Source organism: Urocitellus parryii, chromosome 4 (assembly GCF_045843805.1).
Source record: "Urocitellus parryii isolate mUroPar1 chromosome 4, mUroPar1.hap1, whole genome shotgun sequence".
In the NCBI taxonomy this organism is placed as follows: domain Eukaryota; kingdom Metazoa; phylum Chordata; class Mammalia; order Rodentia; family Sciuridae; genus Urocitellus; species Urocitellus parryii.
In genome coordinates this window covers 126797157-126821933 of record NC_135534.1, presented here as the reverse complement: position 1 = coordinate 126821933, position 24777 = coordinate 126797157, and the positions used below count along the sequence as shown (strand labels likewise).

The 24777-nt window shown below is 33.3% G+C and overlaps 1 protein-coding gene across 6 annotated transcripts in view; it reads left to right on the top strand.

Moving 5' to 3' along the window:
• The window catches only part of Naa35 (N-alpha-acetyltransferase 35, NatC auxiliary subunit), a 93257-nt gene that overhangs the window by 67607 nt on the left and 873 nt on the right, over positions 1 to 24777 (top strand). For all 6 annotated transcript variants that reach the window (XM_026404461.2, XM_026404462.2, XM_026404460.2 and 3 more), the window contains 10 exons: positions 484 to 543; positions 4616 to 4722; positions 13108 to 13174; positions 14775 to 14873; positions 15372 to 15550; positions 18851 to 18987; positions 19781 to 19848; positions 20644 to 20784; positions 21173 to 21295; positions 24020 to 24100. In XM_026404461.2, coding sequence (XP_026260246.1) covers positions 484 to 543; positions 4616 to 4722; positions 13108 to 13174; positions 14775 to 14873; positions 15372 to 15550; positions 18851 to 18987; positions 19781 to 19848; positions 20644 to 20784; positions 21173 to 21295; positions 24020 to 24100 — 1062 coding nt within the window. The remainder of the gene's footprint in view (positions 1 to 483; positions 544 to 4615; positions 4723 to 13107; positions 13175 to 14774; positions 14874 to 15371; positions 15551 to 18850; positions 18988 to 19780; positions 19849 to 20643; positions 20785 to 21172; positions 21296 to 24019; positions 24101 to 24777) is intronic.

Here is a 24777-nt window from a genome sequence, read left to right as displayed (position 1 = left end):
GACTTAAGATATGTACATTTTAACTATAAAATCTGGAAGATGCAGAGCAATATGAAAATAATTACCATCCCATAATCTATAGTTGTTAATAGTACAGTGTATTTTCTCATATTTTTTTCTCTGTATATAAACCCATGTCTTTTGATCATTCCTCCAAGTCAGAAAGAGTAATAAGAATCCAGTTGAAGCAGGAACTAAAGTTCTACCATTACTTACTAAGTTATTTATATTATTTTCATGGTGTTGAAATTTAATATTGGTGTCCACATAATTCTATTAGTCAATTCTCTAAAAAAGATTTTAGTCTCTAAAATTATCCATTGTCCCTTTGATATATTTAGGCAATTTGTATAGAAATGGCCTTTGGCTCCTTCCCATGTTTTTACTGTAGTAGTTGATCATTTTCAAAAATTGTGCTTTATGTACCTCATTTTCTTCTTTTATTTAATCTGTTAATAACTTTGCTTTTTCTCTATCTACTAGGACTTTTTCTGTGAATTTAGTGAACAATCACCTTGTGTTCTTTCAAGATCTTTATTACAAGTAAGTTTCATTTAGTTTCAAAATAACTATATTAAACATTAAATTATATGTATTGATTGTTTTATTGACTGATAAACCAAAGGAAGATGCTTTAAAAGGATATTCCACAGTTAGCATTATATTTTTTAATAGAATTATTGACTTTATTATATTATTGAGTATTAGATACTAATCAAAAATCATATGCTGGGCATAAAACAAGCCTTAAATAATTTTAAAATTTTAATATGTGGAAATCATACAAAAACAACTTTCTGACCATTTTAGAAGTACTAAAGTAGTAATGAGTAAGAGGAAATATCTAGAAAGATCTCCAAATATTTAGAAATTAAGCAACACACTTGTAAATAACTCATAGGTCAAAGACAAATTTGTAAGAGAAAATAAAATATTTTGAACTAAATGAAAATAAAAATATAGCCTCAAAATCTGTAGGATACAAGTTAAGCAATTTTCATTGGAAATTTATAGCATTAAATGTTAAGAAAAAAGAGATCTGGTGTTAGTAATTTTAAGTTTTCACTTTAAGAAACTAGAAAAGGAACAAATTACAGCAAGTGGAAGGAAGAAAGTAATAAAGGTAAGAACAAGAATCAGTAAAATCTGAAATACAAAAACAGTTGAGAAAACCAATGCAATCAAAAGCAGATTCTTTGAAAAAATATCAATAAGGTTGATGAACCTTTAACTAGATAGAATAATAAGGAAAAGAGTAAAGACACAAAATGATTAACATCAGGAATGAGAGGTGATATCACTGTAGACACTTTGCACATTAAAAGAATAATATGGAATATTATACATAACTCTTAGTCCATAATTCCAAAACTTAGATAAAATGTCTCTTCAGAGACACTACCAAAACTCATTCAAGAAGATATAGATAATTTGAATAATCCTTTATCTATTGAACAGATTGAATTCACAGATAAAAAAAAAAATCCACCAGTGAAAATCCAGGCCAATTTTATATAGTCCCTTACAGAAAATAGAAGAGACAAGAACAATCAATACATGAGGCCAGCATTAACTTAGCACTAAAACCAAACATTTCAAACAAAAAAGCTATAGGCCATTTTTTTGTGTGTGTGAACACAGACAAAAAAAAAAAATCTTCAGCAAAATATTAGCAAATTCATCCAGAAGTACATAAAAAGAGAGAATTAGATCATAACAAAATGGAGTTTTATACCAGAAATGCAAGGCTGATTCAGTGTTTGAAAGTCAGTGTAATTCACCATACAATCTAGTCTTAAAAACATTTGACAGGATTCAGCATAATTTATTATTAAAAACTGAGCAAAACTAGGAATAGAAGAGAACTTGATAAAGAGCATATACAAAAAACCCTACATCTAACATTATACTTAATGTATAAGACTATTGTTTTCCTCCTGAGCCAATGTAATAAGACAAGGGGGAAAAAAAGGCATACAGATTAGAAAGGAAGAAATCATAGTGTCTATCTACACAACAGGATTTTTCTTTGTATAATGCCAAAGAATCTATAAAGAATTTTCTAGAACTGATGGCTGAGTTTAATGAAATCATATTCTATGAGGTCAAAATATATATATAAATCCTATTCCTGCATGCTGAGAAATTATAGCATACTGTTCAAAGAAATCCAAGAACTTAAAAAAAATGGAGAAATAAATGTGTTTATGGAGAATAACAACTGTGTGTATGACAGTAAGGTACTGGGGATCGAACCCAGGGCCTCACACATGCATCAACCTACATCCCCAGTGCAAGACTGATATTTTAGTGTGATCCCCAAATTGATCTATAAACTCGGAGCAGTCTCAGTCAAAATTACAGCACAAATGTTTGTAGCTTTCAAGAATCTGATTCTAAAATTTATATGGAAAGGCAAAGAACTAGAACAACAAAAAGAAAAATTCAAAAGGAAAAAAATAAAAGAAAATGGGAGAACTTACTCTGTGTGACTAGAAATGTAATATTGACAAAATGATAGAAATAACTTTTTTGTGTGGAAGCTAGGGGAAAGTCCTCTTTTTAAAAAGCCCTCTTTTTAAAAAATTGCTCCTTTATTATATTTCAGTTTCGTAGTACATAATCCTTTATTGATTGACTACTGTGGTCAAGTAATTAATCAGTAATATGATTAATTTTTGACAAAGGTACAATGGTAATTCAGTGGAGAAGTTATGGCCTTTCAACAAAAATGGAAAAAGAACACTTTGGACAGTCATAAAAAATAACATAAAATACATCAAAAACCTAAATATAAAATCCAAAGATATGAAATTTTTAAAAGAAAGGATAGAGTCGAGCATCATAGCATCTTGTAATCTCACACATGCATCAACCCAGCATACCTGTAATCCCAGCATCTTGGAGGCTAAGGCTGGAGGAGATTCAGTTTGAGGCAGGCCTCAGCAACTTAGCAAGAACCTGTCTCACAGTGTTGCAAGGGGTGGTGAGCAACCTAGGAGGCCGAGGCAAGAGAATGGCAAGGACAGTCTTAGCTGTGTATTGAAGCCCTAAGCAATTGTTGTCTCAAAATTTTTAAAAAAAGTAAAAGAGGGTGGAGATATAGCTTTGTGGTGTAGAACCCCAGGGTTCAATACCTAGTACTCTGAATGATAGATAGATATAGAGGAAGGATAGGAGAAAATCTTTGTGTGGGGAGAACAACAGTTCTGAGATATGACATCAGAAGCATAATTGATGAAGAATTAAAAACTTTTATTCAATACAAGACACTGTTAAAAAATGAAAATGAAAAATGTGATGATACAGAGTAGTAGAAAATCATGTCTGACAAAGGATTGTATCTAGAACACATAAAAGAACTCTTAATAAGCTTAGCATAAGAACAACCTAATTCTAAAAATGAGTGAAAAATTTGAAATTCAGTGTGAAAAGATATTCAACATGATTAGTGTTAGGGAAATACAAATTAAATCACAGTGAAATACTACCCACCTTTTACATTATCTTAATATAAAAAAAATCAATCATAACAAGTGCTGGCAAGGGTACATTGGTGATGGAAATATGAAGTGGTTTAGCTACATGGAAAACAGTTCATCAGATTCTTATAAAATTAAGCATGCAAAGTCCTAGTTGATTCCCTAAGAGAAGTGAAATCTGACATTCTCCCAAAAACCGCTGTTTAGAGCTATTTTGTTTTTGAACATCAATAACAGAGACAATGCAAATGTTCTTAAGCTGGGCAATGGATAAAGATACTGTGGTAAATATACACAGTGGAATACTCTCAGAAATACAAAGGAATAAAGTATTGATACACTCACTAATGCAGATGAACCTCATTGGCATCAAAGAAGCCAGTTTCAAAGACATCCTGATTTAATCTTACATTTTAGAAATGATGAAACAATGGAGTTGGAGAATAGATCAGTGGTTACTAGGGATTTGGTATGGGATGAGGTCTTGATTTCAAAGTGATCACATGAGGGAATATTTGGGATATGATGTAATTGTTCAGTACCTTGATTGTAAAACTAAACAACTATGCATTTGTGAATTCTAGAACTGTACAAAGTATGAACTTTAATTTATGTAAATTAAAAATAAAATGAGTATTAGGAAATTAAAGAAGTTCTGGTATATTAAACATTAAAACATTGAGATTATTAAAGGAAGGAAATTAAACACAAACTTATAAATATTTTTGTTTATTTTTACAAAGTTTGTGTGTATTAGCATTTTTAGCATGTGCATGGCCCTGGGTTTGATCACCAGTGCCTCAAAAAAGTGATCAAATAACTTAATATTTTTAGCCATTAAATATTTTGTAACTTATGGAGTCCTCATGTATGGGTTCATTTGACATATCCTTAGTACTGTCAACTCATTGATTAATTCTTGTATAGGGGTATGTTTATTTCTACATATATTTTTAAAATTCAGAATACATTTTACATAAGAATAAACAGTACTCACTGTGGATTCAGTGATTTATAAAAGTTTTCCACCATTTTTATATTTTAATTGCTTGTATTTAAAGGTAATATTCTCATGTCTCAGTAACGTCAACTTGTTTGGCAGCATTACTAATACATATAAAATTTATTTTAAGACCACATTCCTGGTGGATAATAAAAAGGTCTTTGGAACTCATCTCATGCAAGATATGGTGAAAGATGCACTTCGGTCTTTTGTCAGTCCTCCGGTGCTTTCCCCCAAGTAAGTGTTATAAGACAATTTATAATGTATGCATTTTTTTTAAAAAAGTCAAAGTTCTCTGCACTCCTTCTTTACAAACAAAATATAAAAATAGTTTGGAATGTAGTCTCTATATAAAAATAACTCAGATCTTGTTAAAATTAACTCATCTCTGCCACATACTGTTTAAATTTGTCTTGGACTGTTTATATGCAAGGCACTGTTATAGACTTTGGGAAGTAATTATAAAAATAAGATATCTCTTTTTGATCTGAGTCTATATAAAAATTAAAGTAGATAATTGATCTTTAAATGATTATCTAGTAGTCATTGTTCTGGAAACATGTTGTCATAAGAAACTGGGAAAGGATGGCTTGTAGGAAAAAAAATCATCATTTAAGTTCACGTTTTAAGAAATGAGGAGGACTTTTCTGATGGGGAGAGAGGAACTGAGTCATTTTTATTTCTTAACAACAACAACAACAAAAGCCCAGCATCTGTAGAGGCATGAGAGTATGAAATATATTTTAAAAACAATTAGTAGTTCAGCCTTCTTACCAGCAATTTTTTGAATAAATTATGCCACATATTATGTGAAACTCTGGTAGCTTATTGTCTTAGGTTGGATTCCCTGGAAACAGACCCTGAGACTAAGATTTATGTGAATGTATTTTAGGAAATAATCCCAGGAAAAACTGGCAGCGTTGTGAGCAAGTGGGATCATCAAGTGCACTCCATAGATAGTAACTTTGGTTTAGTTCTATAGGGGCCTTTGAAAAACAGTGTGGTTGAAAACCTCAGAGTTGTCCTTCTCAGGGATAAGGGAGCTTGAGAATTTAGCCCCTATTCCCATTGGTAAGGACTGTCCCTGGAAGGATATACAGTGTTGGTTACATTCCTGTTTCATTTGAAATAAAAACGATGATCCTTATGATTGGGCCTATAAGATTTGGTGTTCTTACGTCTAGATCTTTCCTGCCCGTTCTCTGACTTTGTCTCCTCCCTTCCCTTACTGGCCTCCTTGCTATTCTTGGAACATGTGGGAACTCTTTTACTCACAAGTCTTTGCAGAGAGTGGAGGGTAGGAGGGGGCATTTTCCTTAGAAATAAGATATGAGTGAGTCTTAGAAAACCCCTTGGTTGACACCCGAATGTCAGACTTCAATCCTGGAGTGTCACCTCAGTGAGAGCTGTTTAAAAATTGGAATCTCCACCTCCAATCCGTTTCTGTTTTCCATAAATTTTTTTTATGCTTTATAATTAACTTTTTATTATGTTTGTTTTCTATCTTTCTTTCTCTCTATTCCCCCAGTTAGAATATAAACTCCACAAAAGCAAGGCAGGTATTTTTGGCTATTCTATTAAAATAGCCAGATGTTTTGACTGATGTGTCATAAATGCTAGAATGGTGTTTGGTATGTAGTAAGCACACAGTATATACTTGTTGAACAAATGAATGGGAGGTAGGTGATAAGGAAATTTGGAATAAGGTATGAGTGACTCTTGAATGTTCTGGTAAGGTTTGGTTTTTATTTTGTGGGCAGTGAGGAACTATCATTAGACTGTTTTTGTCATGAATTTTTAAGTTTTTGTGGATTGCTTTTTAAAATCTTTTAAATCTAAAAACCTTAACTTTAAAAATTTTTTTTCCTCCACCTTTTTTATTGCTGCATTATAGTTGTACGTAATGGTGTGATTTGATGTTAACGTATTTGTACATGTATATAATATAACAGTATAATTTAGCCAGTATTCTTCCACATCACTTCTCCCTCACCCTGCCACACTCCCCTACTTTATCTTTATTTCACTTAAAGATAAATGATAGCTGGGCATGGTGATGTTCATCTATAAACTCAGCTACTTGGGAAGCTGAGGCAGGAGAATTGCAAGTTTGAAGCAAGCCTGGGTAATTTAGCAAGACTCTTGTCTCAAAATATAAACTAAAAAGGGCTGAGGATGTAGTTCAGTGGGAGAGTGCCCCTGGACTTAATACCAAATAATGCAAAAAACAAAAAAATGGAGAGAAAAAGAGAGATACATGGTAGCCTTGCATCCCAAATTACCTGATGTAGATATAACAAAATTTTTTAATGGCTCCCAGATATTTCATAAAATGAAAATAGTCTAAGGGAATAGGGTTACTGGGTGAAGAAACCTGTGTAGTTTTAACTTTAACAGATATTTCCAGAATTTCTTTTTAAAAAGATTATAACAATTTCTATGCCAACCAACAGTATGAAAAAGTTTACTTTCCATATACATCATGAACAGCAGAAGGTATTACTCATTACTTTTAATTTTTTTCTGTGTGTTGAGTAATTTGAGCTCAGATATACTATTTATTGGTACTTATAATTTTTTAATAAGTTGCTTATAACTTTGCCCATTAGCTTTGTTAAGTGATTTATTTTTTGGCATATTTCTAAGAGTTCTTTGTATATTATAGGAAGTTAATTCTCTTTATTATCCCCTGATAGGCAATATGGATTTTTTTTTCCTTAATCTATTTTACCACATCAAAACTTCTACTTTCTGTATGGCCATTTTTGTCTGCTTATTTTGTTGTTGAGGTAAATAATTTTCCTCAACTCATAGGTTATCCTTTTCAGCACTTAAATCTTTTTCCACAGATTTTTCTGGTTTTTATTATCCTTCTGAAATATTTTCCTGTACTAGAAATGAAAATAGAAGTGCAACTTTATTGCATGCTTGATAGCCCTTTGAGTAAAGCAGAAACCATTTTTCCACTCTTGTTATAATGATGTCTTTATATTACTTCAAAATACCTTACATATTGGGATTTATTTAAGTTCCAGTGATATATTCTTGGAAAAAAAAATCATGCCTTTCTCTGAAGGTTTAATATCTGTTATATACTCCTGCACTAATTCTTTTTCAGGACTCTTTTGGTACTTCTTTGGTATTTTTATTCTTCCATCAAAATGTTAAGGATAATTTTCCGCAGGCTTTTTAAAAACCTAGAATTCTTATTGGAATTAAATATTAATTTTAAGAGTTCTTATTTTTATGCTATTAAATCTTACGATCAAATGACATAGTATTATTTTTATTTGTTTTCTTCATGTGGATCCTGTGTGTTTCTTGATAAATCTTAGGTAGTACCTACGATTTTTTCCTCCTTTTCTTTTTTGCTATTGGCTGCTGTTGCTGTTGTGATAATTGAAATTTCTTTCCTAAGAGATAATTTTATCCTTTATTTTATACTGTACATTAGTTATTTCATTTTGTTTCTTTGTTTTCTAGATGCTAAAACAAAATCAAATATACAGTGGTCATAGCAAACTTGAACATCATGTTAATGGAAATAATCTTTTGCTTTTGTAATAGTTGTCATTGTTACTTTTTACATCTTTCTTTAGTTATTTTTTTAATAATGAGATATTCAAGATTGATTATTTTGTTTATGATTCAACTTATTTCAGTAGGAAGTAATCTTTGTATTGGTATCTTTCTACAGATATTATAACATTTTTGTTTTTCCTTTTTTGTAATCCAAGAGTCACTTTTAAGTATATTTACTTTTCAGGTAAAAACTTTTGGATAATGTTTTGTTTTTTCTGATTTTACCCAGTTATAAAATCTAGTTGATTTTATTTGTTGTATGATTGAGTGCATGCCTGATTTTCATATCTATTACACATATAAAAAAAGAAAATTTTGTCTTAGAATGCAAAGTTCGATTGAGTTTGTTATGCAGTTTTTATCTACCTAATTCCAAACAACATAGCGTATACATACATTATATACACACACATACACTTTCAAATAAAACAAATTACCAAAATTTATAGAATTCTCCTTGTATTCTTAAATGTTTTGCTTCATGCTTGTAACTGCTATTTGGTGCATATGATTTTTATATACATATATATAAGTTGTCTGTAGATACAATTTATTTTATTTCTATGTGGTGTTGAGGATTGAACCCAGCGCCTCATGTTTGCTAGGCAAGCTCTCTACCACTGAGCTACCACCCTAGCCCTGGTACATGTGATTTTAAATTATTATGCTGACCTTGTCAGTTGTGCCTTTTATTGTTATACACTGTCCCTGTACCATGTTTAGTGCTTTCAACCATAAGTACCACCTTATTTCATGTTAATATTGCTATTGCTACTTTGTCTTCTTTTTTTTTTTTTAAATATGTTTTTAGTTGTCAGTGGACCTTTATTCTAATTATTTGTTTGTTTATATGTGATGCTAAGAATTGAACCCAGTGCCTCACACCTGCCAGGCAACCTCTCTAACATTGAACCATGCCCCAGCCCCTCTTCTCTATTTAAAATAGGTCTGGCATCTCATTGTTCTTTCCTTTTTCTTTAAATCATCTTCTATCATCATTTTAATGGGTTTCTTTTACATGGTTTTCAACTGGGTTTTGTTTTCAATTTTTACTACTTCAATCTGTTAAAAGTAGAATTCGACCTATTCATTGAAATAGATTATTTCATTTTCTTTCTTTCTCCTAGGCTTATTTACTGTGTATTTTCTTTTTTCTTATATTTTTCTGTTTTGATCCAGTTTTGATTAAGTTTCTTTTTTTCTTCTTAATTTGAAAGTTCTTCTACATATTTCTTTTTTGTAGGTGGTTATGCTGCTGTTTTGGACTAAATGCTTGTGACTCCTGAAAACTCATGTGTTACCACCATCACCTTCAGTGTGGTGGTACTTGGAAGTAGGATATTTGGGAGTTAATTAGGTTTAGATTAAGTCAAGAGGGTAAAGCATTTATAATGAGATTATTGTCCTTATAAAAAGAGAAAGGGTTTAGAGGGCGTGGGCTAGCACTTCCCCATCCCATATGAAGACACAGAGATAAGACAGCTAATAGTTCTCTGCAAGCCAGAAAGATGGCATTCATCAAGAATCCTTTGCTGGGCCAGATCTAGTACACAATCGTAATACCAGTGACTAGGGAAACTGAGGCAAAAGGATCCCAAGTTCAGAGGCAGCCTGGGCTACTTAATACTAGAGACCTTGTCTCAAAATAAAAAATAAGAAGGGCTGGAGATAATGTCGCACAGTATCTCTGGGTGGTTCAGTCCCTAGTACAAAAACAGTAATAACAACAACAAAAAGTGGGGTGGGGAAGGGGCGAAGAAAGAAAGAAAACCTTCCTTAGCTGGCTCCTTGATTTTGGAGGTAGTGATATTTGTACATGAGTGAATTGAGAGAGTGAACCATGTGCAACCCAGAGGGTGGAGCTTTCTGAGAAGTCCCAGTATAGGGCTGGAATTGGGTATAAATAACTAAATTAAATTGTTAAGGGCTGGCTAGTGTTGTAGCTCAGTGATAGAGCGCTTGCCTAGTGTTTTGTGAGGCACTGAGTTTGATTCTCAGCACCACATATAAATAAATTAATTAAATAAAGATCCATTGACAACTAAAAAAAAAAAAAGAATTTTCAAACTTTGTTTTAAGACCCCTTTATATTCTTTATAATCTGCTATGGAATCACATGCCAGGAGCCTGTGGAAACTCCATTGTATACTTGTGAGAGAATAAATGCAGAAAGCAAATAAGGTCTTAATAGTACTTAGATCTTGTGTTCTCCTTTGCAAGTGTCTCAAGGCCACCCCACCACCAGGGGAAATAGGGGTTGTATTTTGGGAGCTGCTGACTCAAATTTCAAATCTCTGCCTTTCCCTAGCTTTTCAGTCTAGAGGTTACCATGATATGACAATTTATGTGTATCTTTCCTGTGAATGCTTGTGTACTTTCAGCAAATGTGTGTGTCCATAGCAACATTCTAGTTTTATCTGTTTTAAAATTCTGTCACATTGTATATATTTTTCTTCTACCTGTTTTTTTCTTTCCATGTTGGGATTTTTATACCTGTCCAAGTTGATTCATGCAAACCTATCTGAATTAACTAAAATACACCCTTTGAATATATTTTAGTTTATTTTCCATTGGTCTACAATGAGATATTTTTTGTTGTTTCTAATTTATCATTATTAAAATTGTGCTATAGTGAACATCTTTGAATATCTCTTTGTGCATATAGAATATATATTTAGAAGTTGAATTCTGGATCATCAAGCCTGTGCATCTGCAATTTTATTTGGCCAAATTACTTTCCAAAGTAATTCAACCAATTTGTGTGCTGGGCAACAGTGTGTAGAGTGCTCATTTTCTTATAATATATGCTTTGGCGTTATGAAACTTTTAATTTTGACCATTTTTGATGTATGTGAAATAGTATCTAACTGGGAATATACCTCAGTGGTAGAACACATGTTTAAGCATGGAAAGAAGCTCAGGGTTCAATGTCCAGGACCTCCTCCATCCCCTCCTGCTCCCCCCCAAAAATATCTAATCCATTTAATTTGCATTTCACCTTTTCTTTTTAACAGTCCGTCTAGCTCTTTGATTACATATTGTCACTTTTAATTAATTATCATTTAGATGAAATTGTAGTTGATCTTCATAGTTTGGGACTCTATTTGCAAATTTACCTACTCACTATAATTTATTTGTAACCCATAATTTATTTGCACTGCTTTCACCATCTTTACAGATGTGTGCAGACAGGGAACACATACAGAGCAGCACATTCTGAAGTCCAATAGACAACTCTACTTTCTTGTTTCAGATCACATGCTATAAACACTTCTATTTACTGCTACATTTCCCATGTGGTTGTGACTTTTGTGTTTTTTTTTTCACTGTTTAAAATGATCCCATCCATTGTGGCATGCTGTCTAGCCTTCCTTAGCATAAGAAGGTGATGAAATGCCTTATGGAGAAAATACATGTATACATAAGCTTCACTTAGACATGCTGTATTATAGTGCTGTTGGGCCATAAATTCAATGTGTCTTTAAACAGAAATATGCATAAACCAAGGTTATATATTGTTTACTTTATGATAAGAGTGTGACCAGAGGCTCGTACGTACCTAACCCAGTGTTTCCTCTGGGATTATAGTCTAATTCATTGTTCTTGGCAGTTTTATAGAACATAACTACCATGAATAATGAGTATTGATTATATGGCAAAATTCATTGTGTGGTAGCCATAGCTCTTTTTCTTCTGTTTATAAAATTCTGGAGTAACAGATAAGAAATCTTATGGGCTGAGAATGTAGCTCCAGTGTAGATTGCTTACCTAGCGTGCACAAGCCCAGGGTAGGTTTAATCCCTAGCACCTTATTAAGAAAAGGAAAAAAAAATCTAATGCTGATGTGATTCTCTTTTTCCTGTGTTTTGAAACTTCCTTCTGGAGCATTGTTTCTTAAGTTTCTCTTTAAGAATTCAGGAGTTTTACCAGAATATTCATGTATGATTTTCTGTTAATTGTACTGGAATTCAGTCATTAAGGTATAAAAGTCTCCCAAACAGATCCTTTTCCCTGTTATTACATTCTTAATTATTGCCTCCATCTGTTTCTTCTTTCTTTCTTTCTTTCTTTCTTTCTTTCTTTCTTTCTTTCTTTCTTTCTTTCTTTCTTTCTTTTAGAAATCTTGGTATTCTAGGTCTTCTAGATCTACTAAATATTTAAACTTGAAAATCATTATTTTTAGATCCAGAAAACAAGTGCTATTTTCATCTTAAGTAATTTTCTTACTTTGATATTAAAAATATAAGGAACCTTTCAGTATTTTTTAATTCCATCAATTCCTTGTTCTAAGTATGCTTTTTTTTCCCTATCTAGTCTGCTAGGTATACTGTCATTTTCTGTTACATTATTATGGCTGTTAATTTTGAGGCTCTTCGCAGAGTACTTACTTGTAAAAATGAATAGCAAGTTGTCAACACTGATCTCTGTAAGAATATTATTATTTTTTTAATCTTCCTATCTGTTCAACCTCCAGCTCCCTCAAGGTCAAGAAACAGGTACATTGGAGACTGCTCCAGGAAGGTATTAATCAGAATTGTTAACTGAAACAAGGAACACAGCAAGGAAACTACTTTGTAAAGACAGAACATAAGGTGTCAGAGGATGAATTGGTGGAAATTTATAGTCTGTGGTTGGAAATGGGGATACATTTTGAAAGAATTGGGAGACTCTGTTTTCTTTGTAGCTATTATCACGAGCGCAGTCGATGCTGATATCAGTTGTAGGAAAATATATGATTTTGAAGTGAGTTCGTGGAAAAGTGGGACTTTGGTTTTTCCTTTTCTCCTTGCTAGTTTGATCTTATTAGATTGAACTTAGATTGTCCAAATTTAGAACTAAAGAAATTGGAAATACCATACACTTACTCTGCACAACATAGCAATAGTGAAATGTTTCTTAATCTAATGCTAACATTCTGTAACTTGGTAGTTTTTCTGGTTCTGTTTTCTACTTTTCTCTCCTTCTCTGTTAATAGCACACACTGCTTCTTTTATCTAAGCCAGATAGTTTGATGTTAATGATGTGAATATTCTCTTACAGATGCTGCCTATATAATAATCACCAGGCTAAGGACTGTATTGATTCCTTTGTTACTCACTGTGTTCGGGTAAGATCTATAATTTGGGTTGTGATGGATGCTCTAAAAATTTTGGGGCATAAGCCCTTTAATGTTATTAATTTATGCATTTTTATTATCTGTTTCTTCTTCACATTCAGTGAATAAATTTTTAAAAATGCTGTCTCCTCTTAACACCTGAGTATTAACACTTGACTTTATAATCTGTAGCCCTCCTGTCTGGTTGTTAGATCCAGAGGAAGCCTAGGATGGCCTCTCACTGCAGCCTGAGGGGCCACAGGCTCCCAGCTGGGAAAATAGCATTTGTTCCTAATTTTTTTGTTTGTTTGTTTTAAATGAACATAGAAATTTACTTTTTTTGACCTTATAAGATTTACAACATTCTTATATACTGCATATTACCTTAGTGAGAACAGGATTTTATTAAAGTTAATCTAGGCAAGGTCATAAACTCTTTTTTTCCAAGCCTCAGATAATTAGGAAAAATGCAAACCTTGTAGTAGATTAAATTATTCAAAACAAATTTTTAAATTTAATTTTATAAGCATATCTCTTAGAGAACTCAACCAGGTAGCTCTTTGGGGCCTAATTTCGTTTAATAAATATGTATAGCAATGCAATGTGGTGTGGCAAAAGAACAAATTAGTAGAAGATCAGATTTCATTTTTATCACTAACATTTTATCAGGCACATTGCTTTTAAACTTCTTGCTCTTTAAAGAATAAGATGCTAACTCAGGTTTGCTATCTCTTAATTTGACGGGACCTGAATTGTTTCTATTTTTGAATTTTTTCAGATTTTAGAATATTTCCATAGACTTTATGAATTAATAAGTATCCCTAATCTAAAAATCCAAAATGCTCCAAAATCTGAAACTTTTTGAGCATCATGACAACATTCAAAAAGTTTTGGATTTTGAGTTTTCAGATTAGAGATGTTCAGCCTGTACCTTCTCTGTACCTCTCTTTGGGTAGTTGATCAGAGGAGATATAAAATTTACTCTTCAGAGATCTTACTCATATTTTTAAAATCAGAGCATTCTGACACACATGTCTACCATCTGATTAGAGAAATGTTATTTTATGAGAGCACTATATAAGGAGATTAGGAATAGAAAAACCTTACTGTTTATACACATGGGCCATTACTCAAACCATATAATTGTTAGGTATTCTGTTGTATTTAAAGTAGCACAGAAACTTCAGCTTTGAACACTAGATTTTGGATTAAAATAAACAAATGAAATTATCCTCTTGAAATTTCAGGAAGATATCTCAAGATTGAAGGAAGATATTTTTGTCATTTGAAAACAGGTTTCACCAGCAGCCACTTTTTTCTTTTGTTTTTTCTTCCCACATTTTTAAATTGCTGCATTATAGTCATACATAATGATGGGATTTGTTGTTTCATGCTCATACATGAACACACAATAACAGTATAATTTCATCCTTTTTTCTAGTTATTGATAAATTCTGGTGTTACATTCTTTAAAAACTAGCACCTGTGTAGGCATGATTCTTAAAATACTCAGCATTTTTTCCCCTGAAGCCAGATTTTGAGAACGTGGAATGTAGATTCTTGTGTAAGGAGATGCCACATTGGTTGTTAACAAATTATATGTGTATTACAGCCATTTTGTAGTCTTATTCAGATCCATGGACATAACAGAGCTCGGCAGAGAGATAAGCTTGGTCATATTCTTGAGGAATTTGCTACCTTGCAGGATGAGGTAAGAGCCAAGTTGCCTTTTTTTTCAAAAATTAATTCTCACACTTTGCCTAGATTTTCAAAAACAATGCTTTGGAACAATAGTTTAAATATTTAATTTTTCACTATATGAAGGTTCTAGGAAGAAACAACAATAATCCAAGCTGATAAACAATTTACTTCCTTGATAATGAGGATAAATTTTGAAATATTATAGACAACTATGGTTTTATAGCAAGTTGACATAATAAAAATTTGTTAATTTTTAAGTTATTTTGTGGGAGCAGTGATATTTATTGACAGTATGTGTAAAGACCTTAAGTCAACTATTTGTATTTTGTTATTTAAAATGGGTGTCTCTTAATTAAAGAAGCATTTAAGTAAATGTTACCTTTGTGAAATGAGAACTTTGCATATAAATCTAACTAAAAATGCATTTCAAAGTAGGATCTTTGGGTAATGAGATTTTAAGTTCTCTTATTACATTAAAAAAATCCTCAATGTTATGATATTTTGACAGGCAGAGAAGGTTGATGCAGCACTTCACACTATGCTGTTGAAACAAGAACCCCAAAGGCAACATTTGGCTTGTTTAGGAACCTGGGTCCTTTACCATAACCTTCGAATTATGATACAGTATCTTCTAAGTGGCTTTGAATTGGAACTCTATAGCATGCATGAGTACTATTACATATACTGGTAAGAGAACAGTTTGAGTTAAAATTGGTGGATGGAGTGTATAAGATCTGAGAGAGCATCTGTAAAATAATGTAATATCAGAGTACTCATTCATTTAATACAGTTTAGATATAGGATAGTTGGGAAAATGGCTGTTGAAAATTAGAGCTGCATCAATTTGAATGTCTTTAGTGGTGTAACATTTTACAGATGTTTTCCCATCCATTTGAATATTTATGTAAAAATCAATAAAAGTGGCCCCAAAGTAAATATATTAGTTGAAGATCTTTTATTTATTTTTATGAAGAAAACTCATTTTGCCCTGACTTAAGAGCACTTAGTAGTGGCTGTGGATGTACTTGATGGAGTGAAAGTTCACAGTGGAACCAGGTCTTATTTCTCCTGGGAAGAAATCACAGCCAGGATGATCACTAAGAACATAACTGTTTCATGCTCTGGCGCTGAAACTTAGTGTTTTAACTCTGGAGTTGATGAGGGATGATCTTCAGGAGATTAGTTCTTCCCTTTCATTGGAGGACATAATAAAGAAACTTACTAAGACAATGTGTGTTGGCATTATCTTAGGCATGACGAAGCTGTCATAGATAATAATTTTAAGAACATTGAGTGTTAATGAATTCAGGTATCTTGAACCAGTCCTAGTCTGGCAGAGTATGGAGATAATTAAAATTACCAATTACCTGTGTTGCTCATCACAAACACCTAAATTTGGTAAACTTTACATTTCGCCTTTTAAAATCTATTTGAGTTTATTTAATTTAAAAAATATTTTTTTCTACTGTTATCATTAGCAGCAAGGAATTTTAACAGAACTCTCGGTTATGGTTATGAAACTTGAATTTGAATATTGACTGTGATAATAAGAGGATAATTTACTTGTTTTATTTTTCAACATTTATATAGATAAAACCAACTAACCTATGCTACTTGGAATACATTTTGTTATTAGCTCATAGTAGATATTCCTCTTGATTTTTGTAGAGGAATGGGCTCAAATTCCTTTTTCTTTGTGCTTGAGGAACCTACTTGGAAGCTTTTGCTCTTGTTTTCTCAGATGAAAGTATGACTTTTTTTTTTCTCAAAGAATTGGGATCTTAATTCAGCAAATGAATGGTAAATATACCATTAAAATTTATAAGCAGATTCATACCTTACTAACAAAAGAAATGTTAATTTTGCCTATAAGTACTCCTGTGGCCTTCATGTACTGACCTGCTTTTTGGCTTCAAATTTAGGTTGGACTCCTATATTTTTCAAAATAATCTGTTGTTATTCATGAATGTGATCCCCAAAGCATGTTGACCCTTTTCAAATGAACAGCAGAAACAGTGATTCTTCATTGTTAACATGCACCATAGTCACTTACTGAGCTCAATCCCTAGAGTTCCTAGGTTAGTAAGTGTAGCATAGGACCCAATTTTTTCTCCTAATTAATTCAGAGGTGACACTGCTGTGGATCCACAGGTGGCAATTTGAAAACCATTGGTTTAGATAATTATAAATTAATTTTGATAAAGCACTTTGTAAAAAGCTCTTGGAAGTACCTGATGTTTGAGAAGAAAAGCCTGAACCCTGTTTCTCCCTTGATTCATCTGTCCTTTGATTAAATAATTTAGAGATAGAAGGCACCATTCATTTTTCAGATTTAAGATAGAGGAGATACATACATAAATATATAAAATCTCCTCAGATTTTATATTGTAGAGGAGAAAAATATTTCATTTGTATTTGTATCCATAAAAGGATACTATAACAAATGCTTTTCTTTCTTTTTATGGTACTGGGGATTAAATAGACCTTTCTATTTTTTGAGAGTCACCCAAAGTTGTCCAGGTGGCTTCGAACTTGTGAGCTTTCTCCCATAGCTGGAATTACAGGCATGTACCACCACACCCACCCAATAAATGCTTTTCTTAAATCGAGTGCCAGGAGTTATTTTCCCTTCATATGAAATAAGATGCTTTTTGTTTATCAGATAAAATTACATTCCCTTTTTCCCTTAGCTTCAAAAAACATAATAGTTGGTTTAGCTTCATAATATAATACTGTCATTCCATTTGTCTTTATACTAGTTTCTGTTTTACTTTAAAATATTTTGTTTTATATGGGTTTTAGTATTGTAAACTGCCTTACATTTTTCTAGAAAATATTGAAAATAGGCACAAAACTTGATCATGAAGTTTCTTATAAATCTTTTTTATTTTCACTTACTGTAGTTCGTTTATTATTGAGTATCTTACAAAAGATATATTCATATCCCAGGTTGGTTACTTCTCAGGCTTGGTTTGTTTAAAATTCTGAAAAATTAAGTATGTGGTAGAATATTCTATTTTGTACTTATTGACTAAACTCAACTAAGTTACAAGCCTAAATGTTTTTATGTTTTTAGAATGGTATTGTGTAATGCCAGTAATTTTATGTCATTTTCTGAATTTCTTTGTTTTACTTGCTTTGCTTGCTTTTATGATTAGGAGGTAAAAAAAATTTTTTTTCTTAATAGACCTAGATGAAAAGTGTCCTGATAATAAAAACAATTTAGTGGGCATTCATTTGTTTTATGTATGTACATATTTATCAAAAAGTTATACTCTTTATGTATGATGTGTGAAAGTACATTCTACTATAATGTATAGCTAGAACAAATTTTAAAGAAAAAAGTTATATAAAATGTGAAAAGAGAAAGTCAAATCAGTTTTAATAAGGTCATTTCTTTTTCTTTTTTGGGGGGGGACCAGGGATTGAACCCAGGTGTGTTTAACTGCTGAGCCACATCCTTAGCCCTTTTTATTTTCTTTTTATTTATATATATTTGTATGTGTATATAATGTATATATGTGTGTATGTGTGTATATATATATGTGTGTGTGTGTGTGTGTGTGTGTGTGTGTATACATATCTCCCTCCAAGACAGGATCTCTCCAAATTGCTTAGAACCCCCCTAAGCTGCTGGCTTTGAACTTGTGATCCTCTTGCCTCAGCCTCCCAAGCCACTGGGATTACAGGTGTGCACCACCAGGCCCAGCTTAATGCTTATTTCTTAGAAACTTAATCTATTATTGAATATGGTCATCAGTTGCCATAAAACCTGAAAGCATTATAAAACTATATATTTGGGACTAAAGGTATATAGTCAGTGGTAAAGCATGTGCTTAGTATGTATGAGGCCCTGGGTTCTATCCCTAGCACCTAAAGGTTAAATAAATAAATTAATAAAAACTATTCATTATTACTAATACATGTGTTTATAAAGCTATCTAATTTAGACATGTACTGTTAACTGACATTTTTGTGTCCTTCAAGGTACCTCTCTGAATTCCTTTATGCATGGTTGATGTCAACATTGAGTCGTGCTGATGGTTCACAGATGGCAGAGGAAAGGATAATGGAAGAACAGCAGAAAGGTCGTAGCAGTAAAAAAACAAAGAAAAAAAAGAAAGGTGCTGTGGACTTCTTTTCAACTTACTAAAGAACAGTGGAGTGTACTTTTAACAAAGAAATAGATGGAAAGCTCCTTGTGAATCGTAATGAGTGAATTAGTCATTATATTTTAGTTCTTCATCCCTTCAGAGATTAAAAGGTAGAAACTGAGCCCCAGTAATAGTGATTAAGCCCTTTTGTTTCCTTTCCTTGCTTTCCTTTTATTTCTTTGCTGTTCCATGTATCAGGAGATGTTGTATCAGGAAATATCCACATGGAGTTTTGAGGCCAGATAGGTTAGGGAACAAGATATGGGCAGAGCCAGAGGGCTTAAAAGGAGATAGTTTTACAGCTAGGCACAGGAAGGTAGCACAGAACTCCTGTGGCATAGTCCAAGAACCACGAGGAAAGAGAAGTATTTTAAAGGGACTGCATAGATCACTTATGGGCAGATACCACTACAGTCATAAAATACTACTTTGTGTTTCCTTGGGATGTAAGCAGTTTGTGTTGGTTATTGAATGACTATTCATGGGTTTCTCTGTATTAACAGGTTAAGTCTCTGGTGAATTCAGAAAGGTTTAAAATTACTTCATACTAGAATTTTACAGCTGTAAAATTATTGTTAGATTTTCAGTTGTATTATTTGCAAACTTTGGTCTCAAACCAAAATTTAGTCTATGGGAGCAAAATGAAGTCTAAATTTAATAAACAAGCTGGAAAATCTTTTAAAATTAAATTTTCTCCTACAATAACATAAGAGGAAGAGAGGAAAGGAATATAGAAGATTTTTTATTTTCTCTATAATTACAGTTCGTCCATTGAGCAGAGAGATCACAATGAGCCAGGCATATCAGAACATGTGTGCTGGAATGTTTAAAGTAAGTTGTTGAAGTATATTGCTGTTATGCAGTCTATTTAAAATGAACTCTTTTCATGATTCTTTCCAGGTTCTAGTTTGACTTTTATTTTACTTTACCTCTTTGCTTAAAGGTTATTCTTTTTCAAGTCTAGTTGTTTTCAAGAAGCATTTGAACCCTGCTGGCAGACATTTTGTAAAACTGAGTATATTGGTCTTTGTTTCATCCATGGCCAAGTTAATGCCTGACAGTCCAATTGACATATGTGTAAAACAGGTAGTACAAGAAAGAAGAGCTTACTTCTCATAAACAGGAAAACTTTCATGGATGTGATGGATTTGGGAATTTTTTAGGAGTGTGTTAGTATGTTAGGAGCAATGAATGGCATAAGCAAAAGCAGGAATTTTTCAGGAGACAGTGAGTCAAACTTTTTAAGTTGTTTTTGGCAACTCCAGAAATAATTTGAAGCAACTAAAATGCATAAAGCAGAACCAGGTTCAGTGATACACACCTATAATCCCAGCAACTCTAGACACCGAAGCCTCAAACTCGTCAGCTTCAGCAACTTAGCGAGTCCCTGAGACCCTGTTTCAAAATAAAAACCAGGCTGAAGATGCAGTTCAGTGGTAAAACACGCTTGCATTCCATTGCATGGAACATAAAATAAGAGTGAATAATAAGTCAGTTTTTCCTCTTCCTGTTTGACTTCTGAGCCATGAATCGTTTCAAATGTATATAGACTGCCATTTGTTTACAGTTTATTGAAGATGTTTACTTTCTCATATTGCTTTCCTTTTCTCATTTTCTTTTCTTCAGACCATGGTAGCATTTGACATGGATGGTAAAGTACGCAAACCCAAATTCGAACTTGATAGTGAACAAGTTCGATATGAGCACAGGTTTGCTCCATTCAACAGTGTGATGACCCCGCCGCCAGTGCACTACCTACAGTTCAAGGTGAACCTACTTGGTGAAATCTTTATGCAGTCTAATCTTAGACTTTCTTAGAGATGTACTGTTCATACTTAACCAGCTTGTTTTAAATTAGGTAGTCAAACACTGTATCATTGGGACAGATAAGAAAAGAGCAGTTTTAAATATTATGAAAATTATTTGGTTTTCTTGGATATATGAATCACATTACCAGTTAATTAAATTATGAAATAATATCTGATAGTATATTGAGGTTGAAAAATAAATTACCTAGGGAAAAATAACAGGAAATATGTTGTATATTTGCCTCAGTATTTTTGTATGAATGGATACTCAATGTAGAATTCCATAATAGTTTAAAATGATACTTTACATTAAATATACTTTGATTAATATTCCCCCTTCTTTTTAGGAAATGTCTGACCTCAATAAATATAGCCCTCCTCCTCAGTCGCCAGAACTGTATGTGGCAGCTAGTAAGCACTTTCAGCAGGCAAAAATGATTTTGGAAAATATCCCCAACCCAGACCATGAGGTAAGACTAGATTCTAGGGAGGTAAGCTTGTAGGAAGTAACATATCTTACTACTGTGTGAACGTTATATCACATGGTTATATCACACAGACTGTAATTTTTTTGCCAAGGATTTCAAATAGCTTTGCCAGCCTAACCTTAAGTCTTAAATATGAAAAATGATGTGGCCATTTATCACAGGAACATTATTTAACATGACCATTTAACGACTATTACTTTTAAAGACTTTATTTTAAGCTATCAGAATAAACTTTGAAAATAAATACAATATAAAGTTTCAGGCTTCTGATATTTTAGTAATTTGCTATATTCCTAACTTTATTGAGATACATTTACTCTGTAAGAGTTTCCTTTAATGGGTACAAGTACATACGTGCACAAACAAGAACTGAGGGAGTGAGTGATGAATGTAAGAGTATTTGCTATAGCATCGTATTTCTAAAAGCAAAAACAATGGAAGAAACTTTAGCATTCATCAGCCAGGAGTCTGATAAATAATGACATATCTATTTATTGGAATATTAGACAGCTTTAAGAAGGATAAGAAAGATCTTTATGTGCTATAATGGAGTGTTCTTCAGAATGTAATGTTTAAAAGGTGCAGGACAGTATGTTGTATACTGCCATTTCAATCAAAAGGGGGTGAAAACTATGTATGCAAGTATTTTCTTATGCTAGTATATAATATCTTTCGAAAGATAATTATTGATGATGTGTTTGACTTAAGAGAGCTGATTGCCTTGAATGAGAGATGGGCTAGGATATAGCTCATTGGTAAAGCATTTTTCTTACATGTGCAAGGAGGCCCTGAATTCAATCCCCAGTGCCAGAAAAATGAGACAGGAGAGAGATTTTTGTTGTAGGGAGGGGTGCTAGGGATGAAACTCAGGAGAACTTTACACTGAGCTACATCTATATTCTCAGCCTTTTTATCTTTTATATTGAGACAGTCTCTCACTAACTTGCTGGGGCTGGCCTCAAACTAATGATCCTCCTGCCTCAGCTTCCCAAATTTCTGGGATCATCGGTATGTGCCACCACTGCACTTGGCTGAGAGAAACTTTGGAAAAAAAATCAAATTCCATCTAATAAAGGAAAATAAGTGGTAATATAAAAATTTCCGAGACATGCCTGTAATAGATGGCATATTGCATTTAGTAGGAATTTCATTAACTTAATAAAGATTTATTGACCACTTGTTGTCCTCACCAGAAAATACAGAGAGAAATTCTAGCCCTTATGAGTAGGTGGGGGCAGGTGCTGGAATCTACATGCAGAAAGACAGGGCAATTAATGCCCAGGATATTTTAACAGCAGTTAAGGAGTTGTATTCCTGGAGTGGGGGTGGGGAACATAGGCATGAGCTACTTACTGGAGGGTTTTGAGTAGAGGAGCAATCAGATCTGACTTGTGATATAGACTGTTGCAGGGCAAAAGGTAGAAACTGGGGACCCAGTCAAGGAGCAGACCATAGGATTAGTGCTGGAAAAAGGTGGTGATAACAGTAGAGGTTATCAAACATGATTGCCTTCTCCTTATATTTTAAGAACAAGTTTTCTGGATTGCCTGGTGGGTTAGATGTAAGATGTGAGAGAAAAAGAAATCAAGGATAACTTCAAGGATTTTGACCTGAGCAACTGGATTCATTGATTAATGGGGGCAAGACTGGCAGGAGGCCTGGCAGGGGCGGAGTTTGGGACATGTTAAATTTGAGCTACCCATTAGACTTGGAACTATCAGCTAAGCAGGTGTGGATGTCTGATGAGTTGAGGGGGAGGTGATGCTGAACTTGTAGTAATGTATATTTCTATTGAGAAGTCTGGGAAAAAGCAACAATGGGAACTTTGTGGATTATTCTCTTGAGAGAAATCCAGAATTTTGTTTCACTATTGTGTTCAAATGAAGCATTTAAACAAGTGTTGATCAGAAATAACAGTTAGGGGGCTGGGTTGTGGCTCAGCAGTAGAGCGTTTGCCCAGCACGTTCGAGGCCCTGGGTTCCGTGCAAGGCCCTGGGTTCTGTCCTCAGCACCACATCAAATAAATAAATAAAATAAAGATATTTTGGCCAACTACAACTAATATATATATATATATATATACATACATACATACATGAAAGAAAAAGAAGTAACAGTTAGTACTCAAAGGACACTCAGCTTCTTGCCAGGCATATTCTGAGCTCTTGTACACTAATGTGTCACTTAATGAAGGAAGATGTGCTGAGAATGCTTTGTTAGATGATGTTGTGTGGACATCATAGCATACTTAAGACAAAGCAGTTTGGCTCTAGGTGATGTCTACGGGACCACCATCACATATGTCATTGCAAAACAACATTCTGGTGCCCAAAACATCATTATGAAGCACATGACAGTATATGTTAACTCACTTAATCCTCACAACAAATCTTTGTGAAACAGGTAAAGTTATCTCCGTTTTTACAGATGAAGAAACTAAGGAACAGAGAGATTAGAAAACTTGCCAGAAGGCTCAGAGCTTTTTAATGCCACAACTAGGATTTGAAAACATACACCCTTACTCTACAGTTCATGCTCCCTCGAGGGCTGCGGATGCAGCAGCCTTTCCACGGTTTCAGAGTTTTCTGAAATGGAGTTCTAAAAATGCCTTTATTTAATAAAATTTCAACACTTTCTTTGTGCCAAATTCGTATTTGTGTCTGTAACAAGCTTTTGACTATGAATTTTGTTTTGTTCTTGTTTTAGGTCAGTAGAATTTTAAAGGTTGCAAAACCTAATTTTGTGGTTATGAAGTTGTTGGCAGGAGGACACAAAAAGGAGTCAAAGGTAAGTACGTTGTGGAGAAAATTATTGTGAAATTTCAAAAAATATTACAAAAAAATCGTAGACAAAATGAACAAAAGTCATCCTAAAAGATTTTTATCAGCAAAATGTAAATTAACTAAAGCTTGCCTTTTTAATTTTTGATACTAGGGATTGAACCCAGGGACACTTAACCACTTAGCCACATCCCCAGCACCCCCTCCCCCACTTTCTTGAGGCATAGGATGTTACTAAGTTGCTGAGGGTGGCCTTGAACTTGATGGTGATCTCCTGCCTCAGTCTCCTGAGTTGCTGAGATTATAGGCATTTTTTGACATGTTTTGTGACTAAAAATTTTGAGTCTGCTTTCTTTCCCCCATTCATGTAAATTACTGAATAACTTGGGATAAAAAAGAAAGCGGGTAAAAACAAAGATATAGGAAAAGTACCAAGTACTTAAAAGTCATCCACTTTTAGGAAGGTGAATGTTTCAATAACTGAAAAACTTCATTCTAAAACCTCAGAAGATGTGAGTCTAGGCTTCCCTTGGTAATGCAGTTATATCATTAGTGTCACTTCAGCCTGTTAGCATTAGTTCTGCATAAGAGGCCAAGGCCATAGCGCTTTTGGTGGCATTTGTGTTTCACTTCATTTATTCTCATCATTTTTCTATTATCTATCTTTCTTTTCTCTAGCTCTGC